The following is a 26,571-nucleotide window of genomic DNA, read 5'->3' as shown; positions in this document are numbered from 1 at the left end:
ACCACTCAATGGAAAAAGAGTCTTTTCAACAAAAGGTACTAGAAAAAACTGGATACCCACACACACAAAAATGAAGTTGAGGGACTTCCCTGGTGGACCGGTGGGTAAGACTCTGCGTTCCCAATGCAGGGGGCCCAGGTTCGATCCCTGGTCAGGGAACTGGATCCCGTATGCATGCCGCAACTAGTAGTTCGTATGCCGAAACTAAGAGTCCTCATGCTGCAACTGAGAAGTCCTCATGCTGCAACTAAGAAGTCCACATGCCACAACTAAGGATCCCGCACGCTGCGATGAGGATCCCGTGTGACGCAACTAAGACCCGGCACAACCAAAATAAATAAATAAATAAAATAAAAACTAGCTTGTTTAAAAAAAAATGAAGTTGAACCCTTATCTTACACCATATTTAAAAATTAACTCAAAGTGAATCAATGATTTAAATTTAAGAGCTAAAACTAAAACTCTGAGAAGAAATCATAGGGGAGATTTTTCATGACTTCAAATTTGGCAATTTTTTTAAAGTATGACACCAAAAGTACCACTAACAAAAGAAAAAAAAATAGATTGGTTGGACTTCATCAAAACTACGTTAAAGAACACTATCAAGATTAAAAGACAATCCACAGAACGGGAGGAAAAAATCTGCAAATCATATATCTGATTAGGGATTAATATTCAGAGTATATAAAGAACTCCTATACGTCAACAACAACAAAAAATAATCCATTTAAAAAGTGAGGGGCTTCTCTGGTGGCGCAGTGGTTGAGAGTCTGCCTGCTGATGCAGGGGACACGGGTTCGTGCCCCAGTCCGGGAAGGTCCCACATGCCGCGGAGTGGCTAGGCTCATGAGCCACCGTTGAGCCTGCGCGTCCGGAGTCTGTGCTCCACAACAGGAGAGGCCAGAACAGTGAAAGGCCCACTTATCGCAAAAAAAAAAAAAAAAAAAGTGAGAAAAAAAGAAGTGAGCAAAGGACTTGAATAGACTTTTTCCAAAGAAGATATACAAGGACCAATAAGCACACAACAAGATGCTCAACATCATTAGTCATCTGGGAAATGGAAATCAAAACCACAATGAGATACCACTTTTCAAACGGCAGGATAGTTAAACATAAAAAATAGAAAATAAGTGTTGGTGAGGATGTGGAAAAATTGGAACCCTCTACTGTTCATGGGAATGTAAAATGGTGCACCCACTGTGGAAAACAGTTTAGTGGTTCCTCAAAATGTTAAACACAGAATCATTACATGACTCAGAAATTCCACTTCTAGGTATGTACCCAAGAGAAGTGAAAACAGGGACTCAAAGAGATACCTGTACATCAATGTTCATAGCAGCATTATTCAAAATAGCCAAAAGATGGAAAAAAAGCCAATATCCATCAATGGGTGAATGGATAAACTACTTGCAGTCTATACATACAATGGAACACTATCAGCCATAAAAAGGAATAAAGTCCTGAGATATCCTACAACGTGGAGGAACCGTGAACACATTATGCTAAGTGAAAAAAGCCAGACACAAAAGGATAAATATTGTACAACTCTATTTAAATGAAGTACCTAGATGATGCAAATTCATAGAAGTATATTAGAGGTTACCAGGGTGTAGAGAAAGGGAATGGGGAGTTATTGCTTAATGGGGACAGAGTTTCTGTTCGGGATGATGAAAAAGTTCTGGAGATGGATAATGCTGGTGGTTGCACAACACTGTCAATGTACTTAATGTCACTGAGTTGTACACTTAACATTGGTTAAAATAGTAAAACTTATCTTACGTATATTTTACCACAATTAAAAAATAAAATAGGGCTTCCCTGGTGGCACAGTGGTTAAGAAACCACCTGCCAAGGCAGGGGACACAGGTTTGAGCCCTGGTCCAGGAAGATCCCACATGCCGTGGAGCAACTAAGCCCGTGCACCACAACTACTAAGCCCATGTGCCACAACTACTGAAGCCCATGCGCCTAGAGCCCGTGCTCCACAACAAGAGAAGCCACTGCCCTGAGAAGCCCGTGCACTGCAACGAAGAGTAGCCCCCGCTTGCCACAACTAGAGAAAGCCTGCACGCAGCAACGAAGACCCAACGCAGCCATAAATAAATTAATTAATTAAAATAAAATAAAATAATGATGTAGTTCTATTATTACTGACATGAAGAAATCGTCAAACTGTACTGCTAAATGAAACAAGCAAGACACAGAACAAGAGGGTAAGGTGTGGAATATAGGTATACAAGTAAATACAAATTTGTTAATTCTCAGAACATCTCAGAAAGCCATAAGCTAATAACAGCGATTGCCTTTAGAGAACCAGATGCCTAGAGGACTGAGAGCGAGGAGACATCTTTCACTACCTTTCTATACCTTCTGAATTTTGTACCATGCGTGTATATTACCCAGCCAATTAATTTTAGTTAAAAAAAAAAGTATTGGTTGTTCAAAGTCACAGGCCAGTATGGATTACTGCCACAAGGTGGCACTAAAGATATAAAAGAGCTATGAGTTATGATTCCAACCTAATCTTTAGTTCTTTTGCCTGGCTTTTTCAATGAATGATGCCCACAAATGAGAGCAGGCCCAGATGGAGTTCACATTAGATGGAGATGTTCCTTAGGGAACAAGGGAATTCCCTGTGTCCCCGTGGCACTCAGTACAGTACCTGAGTGGCTTTTCTTACTCAGTTTCATAATTAGCTGATTACAGACTCATTTTCACCCTAACAGACTAAGCTCCTTGAGGGCAGGAGGTCTAATATATACCTATCATCTCAGTGCTTGGCACACAGTAGACACCTAATGTTTGTAGTAAGAAAAGAATAAACAAATGCTAGGACTACAGCTATGTACTCTATTCCTACCACTACACAGGCTGCAGTAATTTTGTTCAGCAAATTTCAATTGAAGAGGTTTAAAAGATTCTTTCTCAACACACTGCCTCTTACCTGGATGTGACTGCTGGCTTCATGCTGTTTGCTAAATGCCAGTGTGCTGAGAATATAGAAGAGTTTTCGTATTTGCTGGGGTGACATATTATCCAGATAGTCTAGTATGCCCTGGGACAAAAAAATGCCAATGATGAGATTAGCAAGTAACATTTTTTTCCTTTAAATAAAAAAATTAAAATCCTCATAAGAGGCACACACAGATAGCCAAGCATCTGTTCCACAAAAGCTCCAGTTCTCTAAAACTATGCTCAGAGCCCAAAGGGTTGATGTTCTGCTTAGTCATGCTAACATACCTCCTCCTAGTTCCCCTTTTCTTTTTTCTTTTTTTTTTTGCAGTACACAGGCCTCTCACTGTTGTGGCCTCTCCCGTTGTGGAGCACAGGCTCCGGACGCGCAGGCTCAGCGGCCATGGCTCACGGACCCAGCCGCTCAGAGGCATGTGGGATCTTCCCGGACCGGGGCACGAACCCGTGTCCCCTGCATCGGCAGGTGGACTCTCAACCACTGCACCACCAGGGAAGCCCCTCCTCCTATTCTTTTTCTCCACACTTCTCTTTTTCTTAGTGAAAACAATATTCTGCCAAAAGTTATGTCTCTGACCTTATTTCTCAGCTTCTACTCCATGAATTACTTATTCATCCTCTACAGATACGGAAAGAGTCACAGGGGAACTACTTACTTTTTGACCTTGGGCAAAGCCTCAGTTTTCTCATCTGTAAAATGGGGATAACAGGGCCTACATAGTTATCTTTCAAAGCCCAGACTTGATTATGTCAAACCCTCATTATAAACCTGTAACAAGGGACTTCCCTGGTGGGGCAGTGGTTAAGAATTCGCCTGCCAATGCAGGGGACACGGGTTCGATCCCTGGTCCGGGAAGATCCCACATGCCACAGAGCAACTAAGCCTGTGCGCCACAGCTACTGAGCCTGCGCTCTAGAGCCCACGAGCCACAACTACTGAAGTCCGCACGCCTAGAGCCCGTGCTCCGCAACAAGAGAAGCCACCACAATGAGAAGCCCACACACAGCAATGAAGAGTAGAGAAAGCCCACGTGCAGCAACGAAGACCCAACGCACTAAAAATAAAAAAATGAATTAAAAAAAAACACAAAAACTTGTAACAAGCTCCCTCTTGTCCATAAAATACAGTTGCAACTCTTTAGCATAGTATTTAAGATCCTTCATAATCTGGCCCTGTCCTATGTCCTCATCTCCCATCAGCGCTCACCTTATCCTATCCGCCAACCATGCTAATCTACCTGTCATCCCTCAGGCACACCATGGACGTGGGTGGTGCCAATTTGCTTCTGTTCAAACTGTTCTCTGCCTAGATGTACTTCCCTTACTTTTTCTTGTCAAATCTCTATCCTTCAAGAATCACTCCAATGTTATTTCTTCTTTAAAGACTTCTCCAGTTAATTATTCCTGCTCTGGTATATCTACAGCACGTTATTAGAGAATTCATCATGTATTTATAGTGACTTACTTATGTGTCTTACTTTCTATCATCAAAGGCAAAGACTAACTTTTATATCCACAGCACCCAGAATAGAGCCTGGCACATGGTTAGGTAAAAACAAGTATTCACTGAATGAATTAATACAAAGATAGATGAGTTATTTTTTCTATTATTTGCCCCATCACCCTCACCTCCATTATCACCTGCTTCTACCAATTACAGTGCTCAATATCTAGAGTACAAAATAAATTGCTGTTAACTAACATAGATATCAGGTACCTCTCAAATATATGCAAGAAAAAAAAATGATTCAGTATGTCAGTGGTAGGACTAAATACCTTCACAAAGACAGCATTCAGCCTCATAGCAGATGGGTTTAGAACTACCAAATCTAGGAGGACATCCAATGCAGTATCAACTTCAGCTTCGTTCCCACTGCAGATATGGGTCACCAGGGCACCAATCACTTCCTATACAGAGAAGAGTCAACAGGACAGTGTGAAGCTAAAATATGGTATGGTCATCTAAAGAGGTTCATGCCAGAGGCCATTCCAATCTCAACTTGGTTAAAATCCCAACCCACCCCATCCCATCATCTAATTCTATTAACTAGTTTTCATTAATGTTAGATTCAGGAGGTTTAGGATTATGTCACTCTAACAACACTACCATCCAGTCTTCACTTATTTCCCATAATTTACCAGTGAGCACTGTCTAAACCCTCCTGATTTTGCTCCCTGGCGTAGTCTTTTTCTTTTTCTCATATGGGTTAAATATTACCCATTAAGTTGTGGTTGTACTTAATCTATTGAAATTTACTGAAAAGGTAGCACTCAAGGAGCTAAAGGTTTTTACAAGTTAGACTTGTATGTTTCAAGTAAACATGGGTAATGATGTTGTCTCTACGACATTAAGATGATTCCCCCCAAAAGTTTTAGATGTCATTCTCCCTTTCCTTTATACTGCTGTTCCACACTGAGTCACATGGTTTTCTCGAGTGCAGTAGCTATCTCATGCCAGCTGAGTCTATAGTTCTGTTTTAAATTTAAAAAATTTTGTCTTCATTTTTAAAAGTTCCATTCAAATGTGCTTTAATGTTGTTAATAAAGGTATAGCATACATAAACAATACAAAATAAGACACTTTGTTTTCATAATCACTTTCCATAAGTACAGCCCTCCCTGACTGGATATGTGCTACTAAATTTGGCGTCCTGTGTTCATGGGAACAGGGTTAGGCCCTCAGGCATTTCTCCTTCATTTCTTTTCCACCACACTTTTTTCTAGAGAACAACTCCAGGATCAATTGGCAGTTGATTATTTAGAGCTAAGTTTAAAACTGCCATTACTGTACTCTGAAAATTGCATGATAACCCCAGCCCTTTAAGCCAATGTTTGTTTGAAGTTGACTGGAGCTGGACCTTATTTTAGACTCAGAGAATTTTAAAGCTCAAAACACAGAGTTAGATCCTCAAGTCCAATCTCATTTTGAGACTAGGACTAGAATTAAGTTTTCCCAACTCCCAGTTCAGAGTTCTTTCTCCTTCAATGTCTTCCAAACAAGAAGAAATAAAAACATAAGATCACATGCAAGTCACCTGGAATTGCATTTCTTTCCTTTTCCCTGTTCCCTCCTTCCCAAAATAAACATTTCAACATACCTGCTGGCAGTAAGTGTCAAAAAAGTTAAATGCATATTTGTATAGGAGACTGCCAAACAAAATTATGCTCTGGTCTAGGGAGTGCAACAAACTCTGCGCCAGTGACAAAATGGATGGACAAATATCCTTAAGAACCTTGAGGAGGGAAGAGTAGAGAGAAATGAAGCTGTGGGAGAAACTTAGTTATCACAGCATCTAGAGTTGCTATTGCTAACCCTATTAAGATGTCAGAGTTCTCCCCAATTCTCATTTTAACTTAAGGAACTTTAAACTTTGTTTTACTCAGAATAATCCTTCACCATTCTGAGTTTCTCTCAGGATCAGTGAGATTCAACGTACGGGTAAGAATTGACCTGTAAGCTCAAGGAAGTTAAACCACAAGCCTAATAGCTGGTAATCTGCTCCTATCTGCCCAGTTTGGAACTAGAATCCATATCTTCTAAATCCCAATATCCTCACTTAATCATACTGCCTCCCTGGGGATATAGCAGGTCTCCTCTGCCTTGGTTATGATTTGAAATCAGTCTATAAGGTTCAATGCTAATTAAACTGATTTCTTTTAAAGAACATCAAGAGGAGAACTGATCATGTCCTACCAAGAAGGTAGTATAGGTGGACATTAATGGAACCAGAATAAATAATGAGTTGTTATGTCCAGTTTCTTTACTGATATCATCACAATTAAAACAAAATCTTAAATTAAGCACTGAAATGGGTATAATGCTTTACTGAGGAAAATGCAATAAAAATTATATATGGTTTCTGCCCTATGCAAAATTATAGCCCAAAACATGTATCATTGCAGAAATAAGCACAGAAAGAACTGTAAGATAAAATAATACAAACTTTAAATCCATTCCTAAATATAAAGTCTATTTATGTATGTATGTATGTATGTATGTACGTATCTATGGCTGCATTGGGTCTTTGTTGCTGCGCACAGGCTTTCTCTAGTTGCAGCGAGCGGAGGCTACTCTTTGTTGTGGTGTACAGGCTTCTCATTGTGGTGGCTTCTCTTGCTGTGGAGCTCAGGCTTTAGGCGCGAGGGCTTCAGTAGCTGTGGCTTGCTGGTTCTAGAGCACAAGCTCCATAGTTGTGGCGCACGGGCTTAGTTGCTCCGTGGCATGTGGGATCTTCCTGGACCAGGGCTCGAATCCGTGTCCCCTGCATTGGCAAGTGGATCCTTAACCACTGTGCCACCAGGGAAGCCCATAAATATAAAGTCTTAAGACGCAGCTACATATTCTCATTAGTTCCTAAGTCAGGTCCTAAACCTCTGGTTCACCCAGTTTTCTAAGAAGCTATATACACTATTAATATCCTGAATATTCACCTGGAAAACACCATTCCTAGATTATAAAATTCCAATTCAAATGGTTTATATTTCAACAGGAATGATCATCTCAGGGTCATAGTGCTGAATGGCTAAACAGTGATGGTTCAATAGATACAAAATTACATCTCTATTAGCATTCCTCTGATCCTGTTATACTCAGGGGTTTTTAGAAACTACTTAAAAAAGGATACAGAAGGCAAGTTTATCAAAGTTGCAGATCATAGACAGCTAGACAATTAAAATGATTAACATAAAATTAAGATTCAAAAGTCTCAATGGGCTTGAACAATGGGCTGAAACTAAGATGACGTTTTATAAGGGAGCTGTAAAGTTTTCTATTCTAGGTTAAAAATAAAGTTATATAAATATGTCATTAGAAGACCTGAATTGCAATATTTCCTATAAAAAAAGAATTCGGGGTTTGAGTCTAGTAAGTTCAACATAAACCAATTTTGTGACTTTTTTGCTAAAAAGATGAAAACCGATCTGAGTTTGATTTGATTAACATTATAATGTCTCAATCAAGGTAAGTAATAATCCTACTATGTTTTGAAATATACTGAGCTCCCTGCCAAACATCTACACCCAGCAAAGCTGGTGGTGTCATCATTCCCACACTGGGTAGGAAAGGTTAAAACGACCTCTCTAAAACTTTAAGACTGATGCTGTCTTATTCTGACACTTACCAAGTAATGAATATAGAATGTACTCTGTAGCAGCTGTTCTTGAAAGCAGCCTGATCGAATCTTATTTCTTAGCACCCTCTCAATGCACTTCTTTGTCTGAGTGTTGGTGCTATAGATGATGAAAAGCATTGCCAGGTCAAGAACCTGTTGTCAATAAATATGCAACAACATGAAAACAGTTTAATAAATCAGTACATTTACTACAACAAAACAGCAGCTCTCAACTTCTTCCCATTAAAACAAAGAATACTCATTTGCTCAACATACTCTCATGGGAGTACCTATGTTTTCATAAAACCCAGAAATATTTTTCAGAGCAATAAAGTGCCACAACTATTAACCACTGGTACCTTTTAAAAAAATATTGGAATACAAGCAAAAGTAGTATTATTACAGAAATAACTTTGAATAGCTTCACATTTATTATGGAAAAAAAGATTAAGTCACTTGCCAACTTCACTATAAATTTTCATTATTATTAGGAAAATTACTTTGTGAAAAGTTGGAGAGTCTGTAAATGTCTGTCAATATGAAAAAGGTTATAAAAATTATGATGATGGTCATTTTCAGCATATTATATGGCCATTAAAAATGAGATAGGGGACTTCCCTGGTGGCGCAGTGGTTAAGAATCAGCCTGCCAATGCAGGGGACACGGCTTTGAGCCCTGGTCTGGGAAGATCCCACATGCTGCAGAGCAACTAAGCCCGTGCACCACAACTACTGAAGCCCTCACGCCTAGAACCTATGCTCCGCAACAAGAGAAGCCACCGTAATGAGAAGCCCATGCACCACAACAAAGACCCATCGCAGGCAAAAATAAATAAATAGATAAATAAATTTATTTATTTAAAAAAAAGAGAGAGAGAGAGAGAGAGAGAGATAGGCTAGAGACTTCCCTGGTGGTCCAGCGGTTAAGACTCCATGCTTCCAATGCAGGGGGCGCGGGTTTGACCCCTGGTAAGGAAACAGATCTTACATGCCATGTGGTGTGCCCCCCAAAAATATTTTTTTTAATTAAACAATAAAAAAATATTTTAAAAAATGAGATAGGATATATTTTTTGACAGACATTCACGACATATTGTGAAGCAAAAGAAAGCAACCTGCAATAATCATAGTAATTCTATTTTTGTAAAAACAATATACAAGTACAAATATGTATAAAAGTGAGTGTGCCTGCACTTGCACACACATACAACTTGTATATGAATAGGAAAAAAATCTGGAAGAATGATTATCCATGAAGAGTGGCACAGAGAGTGGAGGTAAACTTTATTTTACACATATTTAGATTACTTGTGGGGTTTTTTTCCTCCGCAATTAGCTTGTATTACCTATGTTTAAAAAAAAAAAAAGAGGGACTTCCCTGGCTGTCCAGTGGTTAAGAATCTGCCGTCCAACGCAGGGGATGCAGGTTCGATCTGTGGTCGGGGAGCTAAGATCCCATATGCCACAGGGCAACTAAGCCCGCGTGCCCGCCAAGTACTGAGCCCAATGCGCTCTAGAGCCCATGCGCCACAACTACTGAGCCTGCACACCACAACCAGAGAGCCCAAGGGCTGCAACTACTGAGCCTGTGTGCTAAAACTAGAGAGAAGACCGCACAACACAACAAAAGATCCCACATGCCGCAACTAAGACCTGACATAGCCAAATAAATAAATAAAGAGTTACAGCTGCCAAGTAATAGAAAAATATTTTTTAAAAAAGAGAGATGGGCTTCCCTGGTGGCGCAGTGGTTGAGAGTCCGCCTGCCATGCCCCGGTCCGGGAAGATCCCACATGCCCGTGAGCCATGGCCGCTGAGCCTGCGCGTCCAGAGCCTGTGCTCCGCGACAGGAGAGGCCACAACAGTGAGAGGCCCGCGTACCACAAAAAAAAAAAAAAGAGAGAGAGAGAGAGACAGAGAGAGAGACAGAAAGACAGAGAAGTTAAAAAGTCAAGCAAGACAAAAAAGAAAAACACAAATTACTTGGAACTCACACAACTCAAAAGGAAAAAACCAAACAATCCAATTAAAAGATGGACAGGGAATCTGAATAGAAATTTTTCCAAAGAAGACATATAGATAGCCAACCTCCATGTAACGATGCTCAACATAACTAATCATCAGGGAAACGTAAATCAAAACCACAATGAGATATCACTTCGCACCTGTTAGAACAGCTATCATCAAAAGGACAAAAAATAACATATGTTGGCAAGGATGTAGAGAAGAGGGAACCCTTGTGCACTGTTGGTGGAAATGTAAATTGATGCAACCACTACGGAAAACGGTATGGTGGTTCCTCAAAAAAATAAAAATAGAACTACTATAGATCCAGCAATTCCACTTCTGGCTACGTATCTGAAGAAAACAAAAAACACTAATTCACAAAGATATCTGCACCCCATGTTCATTAGAACATTATTTACAATAGCCAAGACATGGAAACAACCCAAGTGTCCATTGATGGAATGGATAAAGAAAATGTGATATAAACACACACACTCTCTCTAGAATATTATTCAACCATAAAAAAGAACGAATCTTGCTATTGGCAACAACATGTATGAACACTGAAGGCATTATGCTAAGTGAAATAAGTCAGACAGAGAAAGACAAATAGTGTATGATTTCAATTATATGTGGAATCTAAAAACTAAAACAAAAATGAACTCACAAATACAGAGAACAGATTGGTGGTTGCCAGAGGTAGGGGTAGGGAGTTGGTAGGGAGTTGGTAAAGGGGGCCAAAAGGTACAAATTTCAGTTATAAAATAAATAAGTCATGGGGGTGTAATGTACAGCATGGTGAATATAGTTAATAATACTGTACTGCACATTTGAAAGTTACTAAGCGAGTAGACCTTAAAAGTTCTCATCACAAGTAAAGAAAATGGTAGCTATGTATGGTGATGGACATTAACAACGTATTGTGGTGATCATTTTGCAATATATACAAGTAACAGATCATTACATTGTACACCTGAAACTAATATAAAATGTCAATTATATCTCAGTTAATGAGAAAAGATATTTTAATAAATGTTAGATGTTCTAATTAATAAAAGCAAAAACAATAAATTACTTGAGACATCCCTTCACTGAAGGCCCAACTCAGACACCAAAATTCTGACAGATTATAGCAGAACACAATACAGTTATTAAAAATGACAATAAAAGGACTGCCCTGGCAGTCCAGTGGTTAAGACTCCATGCTCCCAATCCGGGGGCATGGGTTCAATTCCCGGTTGGGGAAGATCCTGCATGTGGCATGGCGTGGCCGAAAAAAAAAAAAAAGACAATAAATATAATGCAGAAGTATGCAAAATGTTTATGACACAATGTGAAGAGAAAAAAAATCAGAATACAAAATTATATTTATACAATGATCAGAAATCTGTAAAAACAGCTATGCAGGAGGTCAAGGGTTATGCAATAATAAAACCGTTGTCTTAGATATTCTGATTCCCTACCCACCCTCAACCTGGCAACCACAAAAAATTATTGAGTTTCTCATTGTTTTATTCAGTATCACAGCAGCTTTTAAAATAGTCATCTAACAACTGGATAATCCAACTAACAAAACTCTACAAAACAAGAGATTCCAACTAAAGAAAATCCTTAAAGGGAACCAATCAGTACACAAGAAATTCAATCATCTGTCTTCTTGACTGAAGAAAGTATCTCCAGATTTAAGACAGATTCAGTACCACTGCCCTGAGAGTAGATGGAATATTTGATTCAGTTCTGTCAGGTAAAGGAAAGTGAAACATGAAATGCCACTATCTTGACAATTCCATGTGGTGGGAGGAAGGGCAATCAGACAGACAGAGGGGCCTGAATACCTAACTCATGACCCAGGCGACTCTAGTTCTCACCTCCTCATGGGCGGGGGACTCAGCTTCTTTGACTGCAACTCATTATGCCTGCTTGGAATGTTACTATTTCCCCTTATGGATATTTTATTTCATTTTATTGCCAGAATAAAGACCATCTGGCAAGTCACCCCTTCAGATCATCTTCCTCAGGCAGCTAATGTTTATTAGAGCAGCTACAAAAGTCACAGAAGGGATGACTGGAAGGAGCCAGAGGAAACAGCAGGAAGGAAAGCCAGCCAATATCACTAATTTTACATCTGTAAGACTTAAAATTCATAGTACATGAACAGTACCTTGTGTTCCAACACTGAGGTGGTGTTTTCAATTGCCTGCAAAAACAAGGGTTACAAAAATATTACAACACATAAGAACATTTTTCGCCTTATTCAGCATGCTCTGTTCTCTGATCTGAGAACCAATCTGCCCATCTGGCAACCATCATCTATTATTTCTACTCGACTGACTTTTAAGACTTTTATTTCAACCTACCTTTACTTACATATCTGTCACTGATTGCCACCCATTTCTTCCTCAATGTTTAAAGATCTCACTCACCTTAATCCAGGCTTCTGAAATGATTTTCTCATATCTAACAGCTGACTTTATTACATCAAAGAGAAGAATAACACAGTCTTGACCGCTGTTTTCTTGATTTCCTGAAGAACTACATGTAGCAGAGGGAAAAAAAAATCATTCTTCCACTTACCACAGAGGAACCTGTAAGATCTGGGTTCCTGCTTACTAGCCACGTGCCTTAAAACAAGTCACAACTTCATGTGTACACTGGCTAGTAAAACTGTACTGCAGTCTATCTGGAATTGATCTGCCGAGCAAAGGGAGTACGTACACACACACACACACACACACACACACACACACACACACACACATACAGATACTTATACATAGAATTATGATTTGAAAAACTATATAGTAGTACACAATTGTAATACTACTACCACTATTTGTAGTTGTTAAGTATTAAGATCTTCTGTCCGGGATTCAGAAGAAACGTCAGAAAACTTTCCTTGCCTATGTGAGAAAAACAGTGATAACTTTCCATGAGTTTATACCTTTTTTGTCCTTTATTTTTCACCTTGCTTTGAGAAGCCTGCAACAACGATGGCAAAATACAATGCTGCAGATCCAATTTCTCCCGAAGCTCAGAAATTACCTACGGCAAATAAATATTAGCTATGTGTTCTGCTCATTCACAGCAGACAGGCACAATCTATTCTTTCAATAGAAAAACCATAACATTTTCCTGAAAGACTGAGGAAGAAGAATTATTAAATTAAATGTATTGTCAGGACTTCCCTGGTGATCCAGTGGTTGAGAATCCACCTTCCATTGCAGGGGACACAGGTTTGATCTCTGGTCAGGGAAGTAAGATCCCATATGTCACAGGGCAGCTAAGCCTGTGCGCCGCAACTACTGAGCCCACACACCCTGGAGCCTGTGCATCACAACCACAGAGAAGCCCACGTGCCCCAAGAGAAGAGCCCACGTGCCACAACGAAAGATCCTATGTGCTGCAACTAAGACCTGACACAGACAAAAATATATAAAGTGTTTTACTTATTTAATTAAATGTATTGTTAAACAAGGCATTTTGAAAAAGGCCGCTGATGAAAATAGCTAATGTGAGTATAGTATGCCATGCTCTTTACTTTTTTTATTATTTTTTAAAATATTTATGGGCTTCCCTGGTGGCGCAGTGGTTGAGAGTCCGCCGGCTGATGCAGGGGACATGGGTTCGTGCCCCGGTCCGGGAGGATTCCACATGCCGCAGAGCGGCTGGGCCCGTGAGCCATGGCCGCTGAGCCTGTGCGTCCAGAGCCTGTGCTCCGCAACGGGAGAAGCCACAACAGTGAGAGGCCCGCGTACCACAAAAAAAAAAAAAAATTTATTATTTTTGGTTGCATCAGGTCTTAGTTGTGGTATGCAGGATCTTTTGTTGCAGCATGTGGGATCTTTCGTTGTGGCGTGTGGGCTTCTCTCTAGCTGTGGTGCTCGGGCTCCAGAGTGCATGGGCTCTGTAGTTGTGGCACATGGGCTTTCTAGTTGTGGTGCGTGGGCTCAGCAGTTGTGGCACATGGGCTTAGCTGCCCCGTGGCACATGGGATCTTAGTTCCCCAACAGGGATTGAACCCGTGTCCCCTGCATTGGAAGGTGTATTCATAACCACAGGACCACCAGGGAAGTCCCTGTCATGCTCTTTAAAATTTCAGAATTCCTTCAGGCATTACACTGAAATAGCAAATATAACCTGTAGTAGCTTATATAGAACAAGTCTGGCTAGTAGCTCCATTCTCTCTCCTGCTGGATTAATCAGCATTATCAATTAGTTTCGGGACAGAGACGAGCAATTTGAACCGATTAATTTAAATAATTTATCTTGATGTATCTTCCTCAAGGTTAGTCTTTTTTTGACTTCTGAGTTTCACAAGGGCACCACTGCTATCCCCTGTACTCTCTAGGATCTAGCTGCCTACAGTGCTGGGAAACAGTAGGGTACCTCAAGTGCATCCGTGGCTCTTATGGAATGAAGAATGAACTTGATGATCATAGGTAAATCGTCCAACATGACAGATGACAGCTTACCCATCACTAACTGGCGGACCTAAACATAAAAAGCACAAAAACCTTACATATTTTCATGTTAATGCCTCAATCTAGTACTGACTCGTTAGGTAAAATCAGAAAAATTATTTCTCTCACTCAGTTTTCTCACTTGTAATTTTGGAAGAAAAACGTCTCATTCTATTTTTTTTTCCAAATTACAAGCTTTCAATTTTTAACGCTACAGCTTCTTCAAAAACAGACAGGTGATAAACATGAAAGTCTTCTTCTCTTAATTTTGGAGTCTGAATTTTCCACTGGCTAGAGGAAGGCATAAAAAGTTGTTATTCTTATGGGAGCAGTTTGTAACTATACAGGCAATACAGAAGATTTCCACTAAAACACACTGATTAAAAATGAGCAGTTAATCTATCATAGTATGGCATATGAAATTCACTGAAAAGAAAAAAGAGAGCAAACATCATTCAGCATTGTTTCAAAATGAAATTTTCATTATATACGATTGGTCCAAGGCAATGACTAATTGACACTCGTTCTGGGAAGCAAGCAAGCTGGCACTCTTTCTGGAGAGCAGAGTCCTCCCTACCTTAGTCAGGAGCTTCGGCTCAAGTTGGAGGCTAGAGAGGACATCCAGGATTGGGACAGTGAGCAAAGTATTCTCTGTTAGAAGGTCACTGTGAATAGGAGAAAGAGAGAAGTTGTGCAAATTTTAACAGAGCTGGGCAAATAATGATGGGAAAATCACTCAAGGTATAGGAAGAGAGGATATACTTAGTTCCAATTAAATTCTATTTATAGTATGTTTCATTAACATTCTCTTGGTTTAAAAAAAATGCTCATTTTGAAAAATTCAAACAATAAACAAAGCAGAAACAAGAAGCCCTACCTTATCATCCCCACTACTCAGAGGAAACCACTACTGAGTTTAGTATATATCCTTCCTGAGAAAAGGAAAAAGAAAACCTACAACAATTACAGTGAAGTGTGATAAACATGATAGACGTAAGTAGTAGGGTTCTACAGTAGCACACAGTAGAGAAGGACAGTGATGGATCCTAAGAAAAGGTTATACAAAAGGACAAGCAGGCAAAGTGGGGTATATACAGTGCTATACACAGAAGGAGCATCCTGCCCAAAAGCACAAAAGCAAGAAATCACTGGACATTTTTGGAGACAGCTTTACAGACAACCATAGAAAAGGAGGTATAACAAATTGGAAGTTTTTAACTACTTCTAGGATAAATACATGGTTGCATTAAAACAGAAATAAAATTATGTAGTGATATTGTTCTCCTCTTCTTCATTATTGCCCTATCAATTAGTATTTTTCACGTAAACGTTAGTAAGCAATGGAGGTCTGCAATAGATCTGACACAGCAATGTGCATTAGAATGAATCATTTAGGGACCAAAGAAGTTGATGTTTAATAATCTCCACAAACTATGTGGATGTGCAGTCAAGATGGAGGACACCCTTGGATAGAGAAAATGTTAACAAAACAAAGGAATAATGTTTATGTCTCTGCAGACCAAATTTATACACCTAATCCTAAGCCAGACTTCATATTCATGACAGATACACAGGTCTACTCAAATATATACTCATTATTAGAAAAGAAAGAAAGTATATGGATCTACTCAAATATACACTCATTGGGGCTTCCCTGGTGGCCCAGTGGTTAAGAATCCGCCTGCCATTGCAGGGGACACGGGTTCGAGCCCTGGTCTGGGAAGATCCCACATGCCGTGGAGCAACTAAGCCTGTACGCCACAACTACTGAGCCTGCGCTCTAGAGCCCGCAAGCCACAACTACTGAGCCCGCATGCCACTACTACTAAAGCCCGCACACCTAGAGTCTGTACTCTGCAGGAAGAGAAGCCACCACAATGAGAAGCCCACGCACTGCAATGAAGACGCAACACAGCCAAAAATAAATAAATAAATAAAATTTAAAAACCAGGGACTTCCCTGGTGGCGCAGTTGTTAAGAATCCACCTGCCAATGCAGAGGACACGGGTTTGATCACTGGTCCAGGAAGATCCCACGTCGTGGAGCCACTAAGCCCACATGCTGCAACTACTGAGCCCACGCACCACAACTACTGAAACCTGTGCACTCTAGGGCCCACATGCCACAACTAGAACCTGTGTGCTGCAACTACTGAAGCCTGCGTGCCTAGAGCCTGTGCTCAGCAACAAGTGAAGCCACCGCAATGAGAAGCCCGTGCACCGCAACGAAGAGTAGCCCCCACTCGCCGCACCTAGAGAAAGCCCATGTGCAGCAACAAAAACACAACGCAGCCAAAAAAAACCACTCATTATTAGAAAAGCAAGTCAAATTCCACACCCTAGAAAGATGGGTATCATCCTCTTTTATAAAAAAAAGAAACACATTATTACTACTCTTTTTATACTGCAGTGATAAGGCTCCCAAAGTGAAGTCTTGCTTAAGATGCCAACGAGGTGCTTACCCACCTGAGTTCTTTCCCCACATCAGCATGCTGGGAATCCCCTAGGATCTCAGGTAGGCTGGTGACAAAGTCATGCTGCAGGTACACTGGAGCAATACTGATTAGCTGCATGATCTTGGTGGTGAGATCCTGCAGTGGAGGAGACTATTAGAATTGTAACATTACCCAGAATAGAGAAAGACCTCCTACTCATGAAATGTAGAGCTGGAATTATTTTGTGTACAATATGACAACTACACACACACTCAAGCTCAAAGCCTAAAATCAGAGAGGCAAGTGACCCAGAGATTTTCACACATGAGATGGTACATAGAAAAAAAATAGGCTGGATGTCATATTATTTAATACTTTTTTTTCTTTCTTTTTTTTTTTAATTTTTTGGCTGCACCGAGCAGCTTGTGAGATATTAGTTCCCCGACCAGGGATTGAACCTGGGCCCCTGGCAGGGAGAGTGCAGAGTCTTAACCACTGGACTACCAGGGAAGTCCAACAATTGGGGGCTCTTTTGCTTTTTTTTTTTTTCCCGTTTCTACTGTCTTTATTTCACTTAATCTTCACAACTGTATTCCCATTTTTAAAATGTAGGGGGTATGTGTTGCTCAAAGATACACAATTAATAAGTGGCAGACCCAAAATTCCAGCCCAGATGAGATTCCAAAACTCATGTTCTTCCAAATAAAGATTTAGCCTTTGAATGTCTGACAAAAATTAGTAGAATGATTTAAGAACTCTGAAAAGAAATGGGCCTTAAGCAACAGGCTCAAAACAGATTCAACTTTACCAAGGTGCTTAATAACAAGTAACATAAACCCAAAGAAATCTTCCTCAATATGTAATTAAAGTAACACATTTGCAGTGAAGTAGGATGGTTTTGGATCTCACTGCTTTTGAGAAATAAAACATAATAATAATCTCTGTACTTTGAGAAGTTAATGAATTCCTTCCAAATATTTATTTCATAAATGACATCCAGTCATCATAATTAGATACACTTCTTATTTTAGAGAAATTTAATGGGTGAAATAACCATGGTTTTCAAATTATTAAAGCTAAAAAAGATAATGGATAGAAAAATATGAATTCTTTGTTTAGAAAGGAAAAAATATCATGCAAATGCCAAAAGTTTGGTTAAGTGTGGAAAACACACTCTCTATAAATCCAAGAGACAGAAAAAGTCCCCAACATACCTTACTATCCACAACTCTGTCAAGCCACTTCAGTTGATTGATGATGAGTCGAGGCATGCTGAGTCCATCACTGTTCACGCTGAATGTTAGGATGTATGAGAAGTCAGGAAAGTAGCCTTTCTGACTTACACAGCAGCAAGCATTAATACTGCATATAACATTTCAGCCATTCAGTTAACATTTACTAAACACTTACCGTGCGTTGCACACTGTGCTAAACACACAGGTAATACAAAAAAAAGCATGAGACATATGCTTATGTATGTTGAGAAAGATGTCTGGAGGAAGACGCACTAAACTGTTAGTGGCTATATCTGGGGAGGGTTTAGAGAGGGGAAGAAAAGTCTGGAGAGTATCTCTTAAAATATATGAACAATTAAAAAAAATAAACGTAACAAACTTTAACAAATTGAGTAAGATAAATTGTTTTTAAAGGTAAACAATGGGGACTTCCCTGGTGGTGCAGTGGTTAAGAATCCGCCTGCCAATGCAGGGGACACGGGTTTGAGCCCTGGCTCGGGAAGGTCCCACATGCCGCAAAGCAACTAAGCCCGTGTGCCACAACTACTGAGCCTGCGCTCTAGAGCCCGCGAGCCACAACTACTGAGCGTGTGCGCCTAGAGCCCGTGCTCTGCAGCAACAGAAGCCACCGCCATGAGAAGCCCACGCACCGCAACAAAGAGTAGCCCCTGCTCGCGGCAACTAGAGAACGCCTGCGCACAAGGCCCAAAGCCGCCAAAATAAATAAAAAAATAAATTAAATAAAGTTTAAAACTAAATAAATAAATAAAATAAGAGGTAAAAACTAATTACATCAATTTGATAAAGTACCAAAAAATGCAAGTAATTTTTACCACTATGGAAACAGAAGATTTTCAGATTTAGACTATGTCAAAGTACTGAAAACCATTTATGGATGCAGAGAAGTTGGCTCAGTATTAGTATTATCATTAATATAACAATACTTATTAATTATCATTAATATAATAAATTATTATAAATAACTTTCTAGTATTATTTCCCCTAAAATGACAGTCTCTGCCTTCTTCCCAGCCTCCTATATCTAACTTTTGGACCACCTCCAGCTCCTCTTCTTGACAGCATTCTCAGTCTTTGTTTACTATAGACAAATTTAACTGCTAAAAAAGACTTAGCCAGGACACAAAGCATAGTGCATGCCATTCAGGCAAATCATAAATTTCTAAAGATAAATCTTCAAGTTTACTATTGTTACATACAAGACCTAGAAGCAGCACATATTAAAAAGGAGGAAATAAAAATTACCTAAATCCTCTCTCCCAGAGAGGTCCACCATTGATATACATGCGTATATGTATCTATGTAAATGTGTATATATGTACCTTTAACAAAATACTGAGTGGAACTGTAAATACTGATTTGTAGCCTGTTTTTTCAATTAATGCATGGTATTAAATAATCCTCTTTATAATTTTTCATGTCCACATGATATTCCATTATGTGGATATACCTAATTTACTTAACCAATCTCCTATAGTTGAACATCTCAGTTTACAATTTTTGTTACTTTAAACAGTAATATTATTCATTACTGTTTTCATTCATAGGTATTGCCTTAGGATAAATTTGGAGGCATGGCTGAACATTAAAGGGTATGCAAAATCTTAGGTTTTGATACACACAACCTACTGCCCTTCAGAGTAATTACACTGCTTTATATGTTTACCAGTGATATATGAGCAGCCTGTTCATCGCACTCAACAAGGGAGATCCTTCGCGAGGGAAAAAAATTCTATTTATTGTTTGAAATTGTTGTATTTGATTATTAATGAACTTGAGCATTAAAAAAAAGTGTTTAATGCTCTCATATTTCTTCTCCGTGAATTGTCTATTCATGACCTTTATGTACTTATCTGTTAGGCTGTTCTTTTTTTCTCTTAGTTATTTTTTATTATTACTATTTTTAAGTAAATTTATTCATTTTTATTTTTGGCTGCATTGGGTCTTCGTTGCTGCACGCAGGCTTTCTCTAGTTACGGTGAGTGGGGGCTACTCTTCATTGCAGTGCGCGGGCTTATCATTGCAGTGGCTTCTCTTGTTGCGGAGCATGGGCTCTAGGTGCGCGGGCTTCAGTAGTTGTGGCACGTGGGCTCAGTAGTTGTGGCTGGCGGGCTCTAGAGTGCAGGCCCAGTAGTTGTGGCCCACGGGCTTAGTTGGTCTGCGGCATGTGGGATCTTCTCGGACCAGGGCTTGAACCCGCGTCCCCTGCATTGGCAGGCAGATTCTTAACCACTGCGCCACCAGGGAAGTCCCTTAGTTATTTTTTAAAGTAAAAAAGAAAAAAAAAAAGAAAAGTAAAAAAGAATTTTTTGGGGGGGCCACAGCACGCAGCTTGCAGGATCTCAGTTCCCCCGATCAAGGATCAAAGCCAGGCCCCAAGAGAGTGAAAGCCCGGAATCCTAACCACTGGACCGCCAGGAAATTCCCTTAAAGTAAATTTTTAAAAATGGTAGCTCATATGCAGTATAAAATTGGAAAGGTAAAGAACAGTATTCAGAGAATATATAACTCCAGCCAAGTGGCTCCACTCCTGGGAGACAACCACTATTACCAGTTTAGTGTGTATCCTAGGAATACATGGACATATAAATAGATGAAATTTCAAAGAAAGTCACCCCAGTAAAACTTCAGTAGTCATTTAAGAATCTGGAGGCATAATAAATATGATCTTCAGACATACCAATGATGCTTCAGAGCAACCTTTTCAGAGAGAAACCTAAGTACACCAGGGCACTTTGAGCATTCCAGAGTAACTCCACTTACTTTTTGAAAATAAATTCTGGCAACTTTTCAAATAAGATTTTGATAATGGCAGGCTAAAAAAGAAGACATAGGGAGTTAGGAGATTGTCTCGAAATGTACAACAGAAATGTATAATTAGCTGTAATTCTCTCCAACAAGAGTTCTTGGAGGAAAAACCCTGCCTAATTGAAATCCTCATTATAAGAATGTCCACCTGGTGGGAATGTAAATTGATACAGCCAATATAGAGAACAGTATGGAGGTTCCTTAAAAAACTAAAAATAGAACTACCATATGACCCAGCAATCCCATTACTGGGCATATACCCTGAGAAAACCATAATTCAAAAAGAGTCATGTACCACAATGTTCATTGCAGCAGTATTTACAATAGCCAGGACATGGAAACAACCTAAATGTCCACTGACAGAGGAGTGGATAAAGAAGATGAGGCACATATATACAATGGAATATTAATGAGGCATAAAAAGAAACAAAATTGAGTTATTTGTAGTGAGGTGGATGGACCTAGAGTCTGTCATTCATAGTGAAGTCACTCAGAAAAACAAATACTGTATGCTAACACATATATATGGAATCTAAAAAAATATATATATGGTTCTAATGTACCTAGTGGCAGGACAGGAATAAAGACGCAGACGTAGAGAATGTATGTGAGGACACGGGGAGGGGGAAGGGTAAGCTGGGATGAAGTGAGAGAGTGGCATGTACTTATATTACAACCAAATGTAAAATAGTGGGAGCAGCTGCATAGCACAGGGAGGCCAGCTCAGTGCTTTGTGACCACCTAGAGGGGTGGGATAGGGAAGAGTGGGAGGGAGACGCAAGAGGGAGGGGATATGGGGATATATATACACATATAGCTGATTCACTTTGTTATACAGCAGAAACTAACACAACATTGTAAAGCAATTATACTCCAATAAAGATTTAAAAACAAAAAAGTATGTCCACATGAATGCTGCCTATATTTTGAATATAACCTGTTGGAATACAAAGATTTATCAATAACCTGTCCTCTGAAAAATTACAAAATGACTATCAAGGCAACATTAAAATAATCAGATAATCAAAAACATTATTAATTATGATGACAATTGTTAACCTATGAAATGCAGGCCTTAACAGATTATCAAATAGTTTGCAAGAAAAGATTTCTCTTTAGAGGAACAAGAGAGCTCTGAGATTTAAGCTAACTAAATTATATTCAAGATTTCCAATGAAAAGGAATTAAGATCAACAGTGCAAGAGAAGAAAAGAGGAAAAATGAAGGACAGGGTGGGAGGGAGACTTTTCATTATATATACATTTCTATAATTTGAGATGTTTAAAACATCTCACTGATTGTCTAATCAATAAATTAAGAGAGAAAGGAGGAGGAAAAGGGAAAGATCTAGTTAATAAGCAAATACGAAGCTAAATGGGAGATGATGCAGATGTGAATATGGCAGAGATATACAAGGTACTCAGAACACACAGGATGAAGCTTTACAAAACAGGAATCAGAGGCCGCCAGGATAAATGAAGCTTCAAGATGTATTGGGTTTATCAGCTCAGTCCAAAGCCACAGATATTGCCCTACAAGATTCATGTCAGTAACAGGGCTGTGGTAACCTGTTGCAAACCCAAACTCTCCCATTAACCCTGCTCTGCCCTGTGCTCCAGCCACTTACACTTGGGCATACACCACAAATCACATCCATTAAATAAATGTCCACAGAAAAAGTGGCACAGTCTCACCTGTAATATGTCAATCCCCAGAAGCAATTTAATGAGGCTCTTACAGTAAGATGTGCCCATGCTGTAAAAAAAAAAAAAAAAAAAAAAGGAGAGATTGGTTTTCTATTTTGATTTTCTTTTAATGTTTTTATTATCCTTTCTCTGTAAAATTGGTTAACTATGTAATTTTTAAGGAGAAACTATCCTGGTAGATAAGAAATACAGAACATGAGAAGATAGCTTTTAAGTCACAGACAAGTGGAGTTGAAACTGTATCAACACAGGTGAGACACATTCTAGAAAACATTCTGGTTCTTAGTCTTGTTATCATAAACTTAATAATTTAAAGGTTAGGTTAAAACTTTGAGGAAAAGAGAGCTATAAATCAAAAGTAAAATTCCAAAAAATCGCATTCTGCCCCAACCCCACCTCCCAATCCAGTTAAGTGTAACAGACTAAACTTCAGCAACAGTCCAGTGCTTCGTCTCCACACCTGGCTTCCTCATCCTGCAGATGTTCACAAGACAAAAGGCAGTTCCTGAAACTGTTTTGGTCCTCAATGTAAGACTCCAGGCCACTAACGAATTCTTCTATTATCTTAGTGACATTAAAAAAAAAAAAAAAAAGAGTAAGATTTTTAGTTTAACATTTGCTGTCAATTAGCTAAAATCATTCAAGCCTATTCAACTTTATGCTAGTGTCTTTAAACTCCCAATTCCAGAGCACTGCTGGCAAAAACAAAAATACTAAGGAGAAAATACATACTTTGGGATAAGAAGGATGTTTCCTCAGAGTCTGAAAGAGCTTCCTTTGGAAAATGATTTGATCCACAGCTATGAGAAAAGAAGACTAGTTGGTCCCCAGTGTCTTTAACACTTCCTACCAGAGTTTTACTTTCGTAAGACCTAGGTTCCTGTCTGATGAAACCAATAAAGATATTTCCAACCTAATTTCAGAGCCAACTCTTATAAACCCACGGCAAAACAGAATTAGCTTTTATAAAGGATAGCTACTAAGTATTCTTAAAAAATAAAGAAAGCCAAAACCTTAGCTGGATGGAATAATCTATGCCCGCAAAGTAGGGCCTTATATGGCTTTATAAATTTTCTTCTGAAATTATTCTGACACAGATTTAATTGCTCTCTAGGTATTAATTTATTTTTTCACAAGAAAACATAAAGTAATACTAGTACATAACATTCTTCCTTAAAAAAAAAAGGATTAGACATACCTTACTTAATATGCATTAATCAGTACCAAAGAGAATAACAACATTCTCTAAAAAGCAATTTCAGTTTCATCCTTATCTCAAGACAGATGGTGTTCCCATTTCTAATCTTCATTGCCTCTCTAGAAAATCCATGATTCAGTTCTGAGCCCATTCACTATACCCAGACAAAAGATTTTGATTAAAATATTACCTAGTTGATTCTGACTCTCTCCTGTTTTAAGAGTAATTCCTGATGTCTTAAGAAGCTTTACAAAGACACTGTTATTTTCTTCAACTTCATTATGAACATGAGATTTCTTTGTCTTTTTGGAAAGCGGCTGTTTCCTGGCTTCTGAAAGTAGACAAAATTTTCAAGAATGTGACAAATAGTAAAGCAAAGGTTAAAATGTAAACCCTAGAACAATAACCCTAAGAGGAAAGTTGATGGGTTCCTGAAGAACTATACTGGAACTGATGCTGCTGTGAAATTTTCTCCCTAACAAGTGTCAGCAATAATGGCTTGCAAACAAACAAATAGAACAATCAACAAATTGAATTATTTTCACTTACTGAGTTTTCATTTGAAGAATTCAAAATGTGCCACCTCTAACAAGAATGACCAGAGAAATGTTTTCCAGCCAAATTCTAAAGCAGTCAGGGTGTCTCATGTGGTCTACAAACCACGGTGTTGGAATCACTGGGAAGCTTACTAAAAGCATATTCTTAGGTCATGTCCCAGAGCTACAGAATCAAAATTTCAGGGATGGAGCATGGGAATCTGAATTATTAATATGCTCTCCAGGTAAAGATCCTGACACACACCAAAGTTTGAGAACCAACGATCAGGATATAGAGGTAGAAAGAATGCAGCAGGTTCTCCTACATCATATCTTTGAGTACAAAGCCCAGACTGATTTCATCCCAAGGCTTTCAATCCATAAGAAATAATAAAAAAAATAAGCAAACAAAAACAAAAAGGTGGGCTTCCCTGGTGGCGCAGTGGTTGAGAGTCCGCCTGCCGATGCAGGGGACACGGGTTCGTGCCCCGGTCTGGGAGGATCCCACATGCCGCGGAGCGGCTAGGCCCGTGAGTCATGGCCCCTGAGCCTGCGCGTCTGGAGCCTCTGCTCCGCAACGGGAGAGGCCACAACAGTGAGAGGCCGGCGTACCACAAAAAAAAATAATAATAAAAAATAAAAAGGAGTATTTGCAATTTTAGAGAATTTAACATTTAATAAAAAAAAAAACAAAAAAAAAACAAAAAAGGTACCTGAAGTTAAGTATGATTATCTACTCTTCTCCCTTAATGAAGCAACGTTAGAATTGCCTTAATAGAGTGGATGAGTGTGATGAATGAAAGACTATCAACCTCTTCTCATTGGAACTCTTAGGGCTTCTGTCAACTGCATTCTCACATGGACAGCTTCTGTACTCTTTCTTTGCCTCTGGTGTGCTTGCTTTGATATGATACTTTTCCTTTATACATCGCCATCATAGCATTTATCTAGATCATCATTTTTAAGGCAGGAAAGAGGACCATAAGATTTTTAAAGGTAAGGGACTTCCATGGCGGTCCAGTGGTTAAGATTCTGCCTCCCCATGCAGGAGACGCGGGTTCGATCCCTGGTCAGAGAACTAAGATCCCACATGCCAAAAGGTAACTAAGCCCATCCACTGCAACTACTAAGCCCACATGCCACAACGAGAGAGAAGCCCTCACACAGTAGAGGAGGATCCCACATGCTGCAACGAAGATCCTGTGTACCAAAACTAAGACCCAATGCGGCCAAAAATTAAAAATAATAATAATAAATAAATATTTTTTAAAAAGTGGTGGGAAGTGGGGGAGCTTGTTTAAAATACAACCCAATCCAGAGATCCTTTAAAAACAATAAAAATAAAAAATAAAGGGTATAGACTATGTCATATCTTTGTGCCCCAGCACCTAAAGGATGTACAATAGTTAAGCTCTTATGTATGTAGATTCCTCCTACATACGTAGAGACTGAAACTCACAGACTATGGGCATGCCCAAAGTCATACATGCAATTAGAGGCAGAAATTTCATTCCAAATCTCCTGATGCTAGATTCTGTGTGCCCCATCCATTAAGCCTTGGTGACTCCAGCACTTGAAAACAGGAACTTTATAACCTTTTAGTGCCTCACACATTTGCTACAGGAAATAAAGCAACAAATGACTAGACACTTACTAGAGGCATCTTCTGTCAGGTTCTCTTTATCCTCAGATGTTGGGAGTCTTCTTTTGGAAACCATTTTGACCAAAGCCTTTTTCAGTTAAATTGCAAATCAGAGAACAGAAATAACCTGTTAGAAGCTAAATTCTGAGAAGTTAAAGCTATTAGCTCAAAGAAAACTATCCAAAACCAAAGACTTTGCAAAATGCTATCTAAATCCAGGTGCTGAGAAAATTTCAACTCCTCTATCTGCTCAAAACTCCCTTGTTTTCAAGACTTGTTTACCTAGTTGCCTCTTTAGCCACACCGTTTCCCTCTTGCTGAAAGATAAGACCCACAGCTCTCTGACATTTAAGATCCTTCGTCATCTAGCCACAATCTACTGCTCCTTTAACTCATTAACCCCATACTATATGCTAGGGACTGTGCTAGGTGCTGGGGTTACAACTG

The 26,571-nt window shown here is 39.3% G+C and overlaps 1 protein-coding gene across 5 annotated transcripts in view; it reads right to left on the bottom strand.

Moving 5' to 3' along the window:
- FANCD2 (FA complementation group D2) overlaps positions 1–26,571 on the bottom strand; it is a 56,841-nt gene that overhangs the window by 28,675 nt on the left and 1,595 nt on the right. For 4 of the 5 annotated variants that reach the window (XM_067755428.1, XM_067755427.1, XM_067755429.1 and 1 more), the window contains exons 2-18: positions 26,137–26,212; positions 24,137–24,277; positions 23,481–23,548; positions 23,209–23,312; positions 22,737–22,797; positions 20,998–21,050; positions 18,196–18,274; positions 17,013–17,137; positions 15,125–15,212; positions 14,474–14,578; positions 13,029–13,129; positions 12,511–12,619; positions 12,249–12,284; positions 8,091–8,234; positions 6,069–6,203; positions 4,747–4,878; positions 2,945–3,055 (exon numbers count right to left, since the gene is read on the bottom strand). In XM_067755428.1, coding sequence (XP_067611529.1) covers positions 2,945–3,055; positions 4,747–4,878; positions 6,069–6,203; positions 8,091–8,234; positions 12,249–12,284; positions 12,511–12,619; positions 13,029–13,129; positions 14,474–14,578; positions 15,125–15,212; positions 17,013–17,137; positions 18,196–18,274; positions 20,998–21,050; positions 22,737–22,797; positions 23,209–23,312; positions 23,481–23,548; positions 24,137–24,277; positions 26,137–26,200 — 1,656 coding nt within the window. In that variant the 5' untranslated portion in view covers positions 26,201–26,212. Of the gene's footprint in view, positions 1–2,944; positions 3,056–4,746; positions 4,879–6,068; positions 6,204–8,090; positions 8,235–12,248; positions 12,285–12,510; positions 12,620–13,028; positions 13,130–14,473; positions 14,579–15,124; positions 15,213–17,012; positions 17,138–18,195; positions 18,275–20,997; positions 21,051–22,736; positions 22,798–23,208; positions 23,313–23,480; positions 23,549–24,136; positions 24,278–26,136; positions 26,213–26,571 lie in introns of those variants that run through there. The other variant, XM_067755430.1, reaches the window with a different exon arrangement.

The sequence above is a fragment of the Pseudorca crassidens genome, chromosome 10 (genome assembly GCF_039906515.1).
Source record: "Pseudorca crassidens isolate mPseCra1 chromosome 10, mPseCra1.hap1, whole genome shotgun sequence".
Taxonomy (NCBI): Eukaryota; Metazoa; Chordata; class Mammalia; order Artiodactyla; family Delphinidae; genus Pseudorca; species Pseudorca crassidens.
The sequence above is the reverse complement of the archived record's forward strand: the minus strand, read 5'-3'. Positions and strand labels throughout refer to the sequence as shown.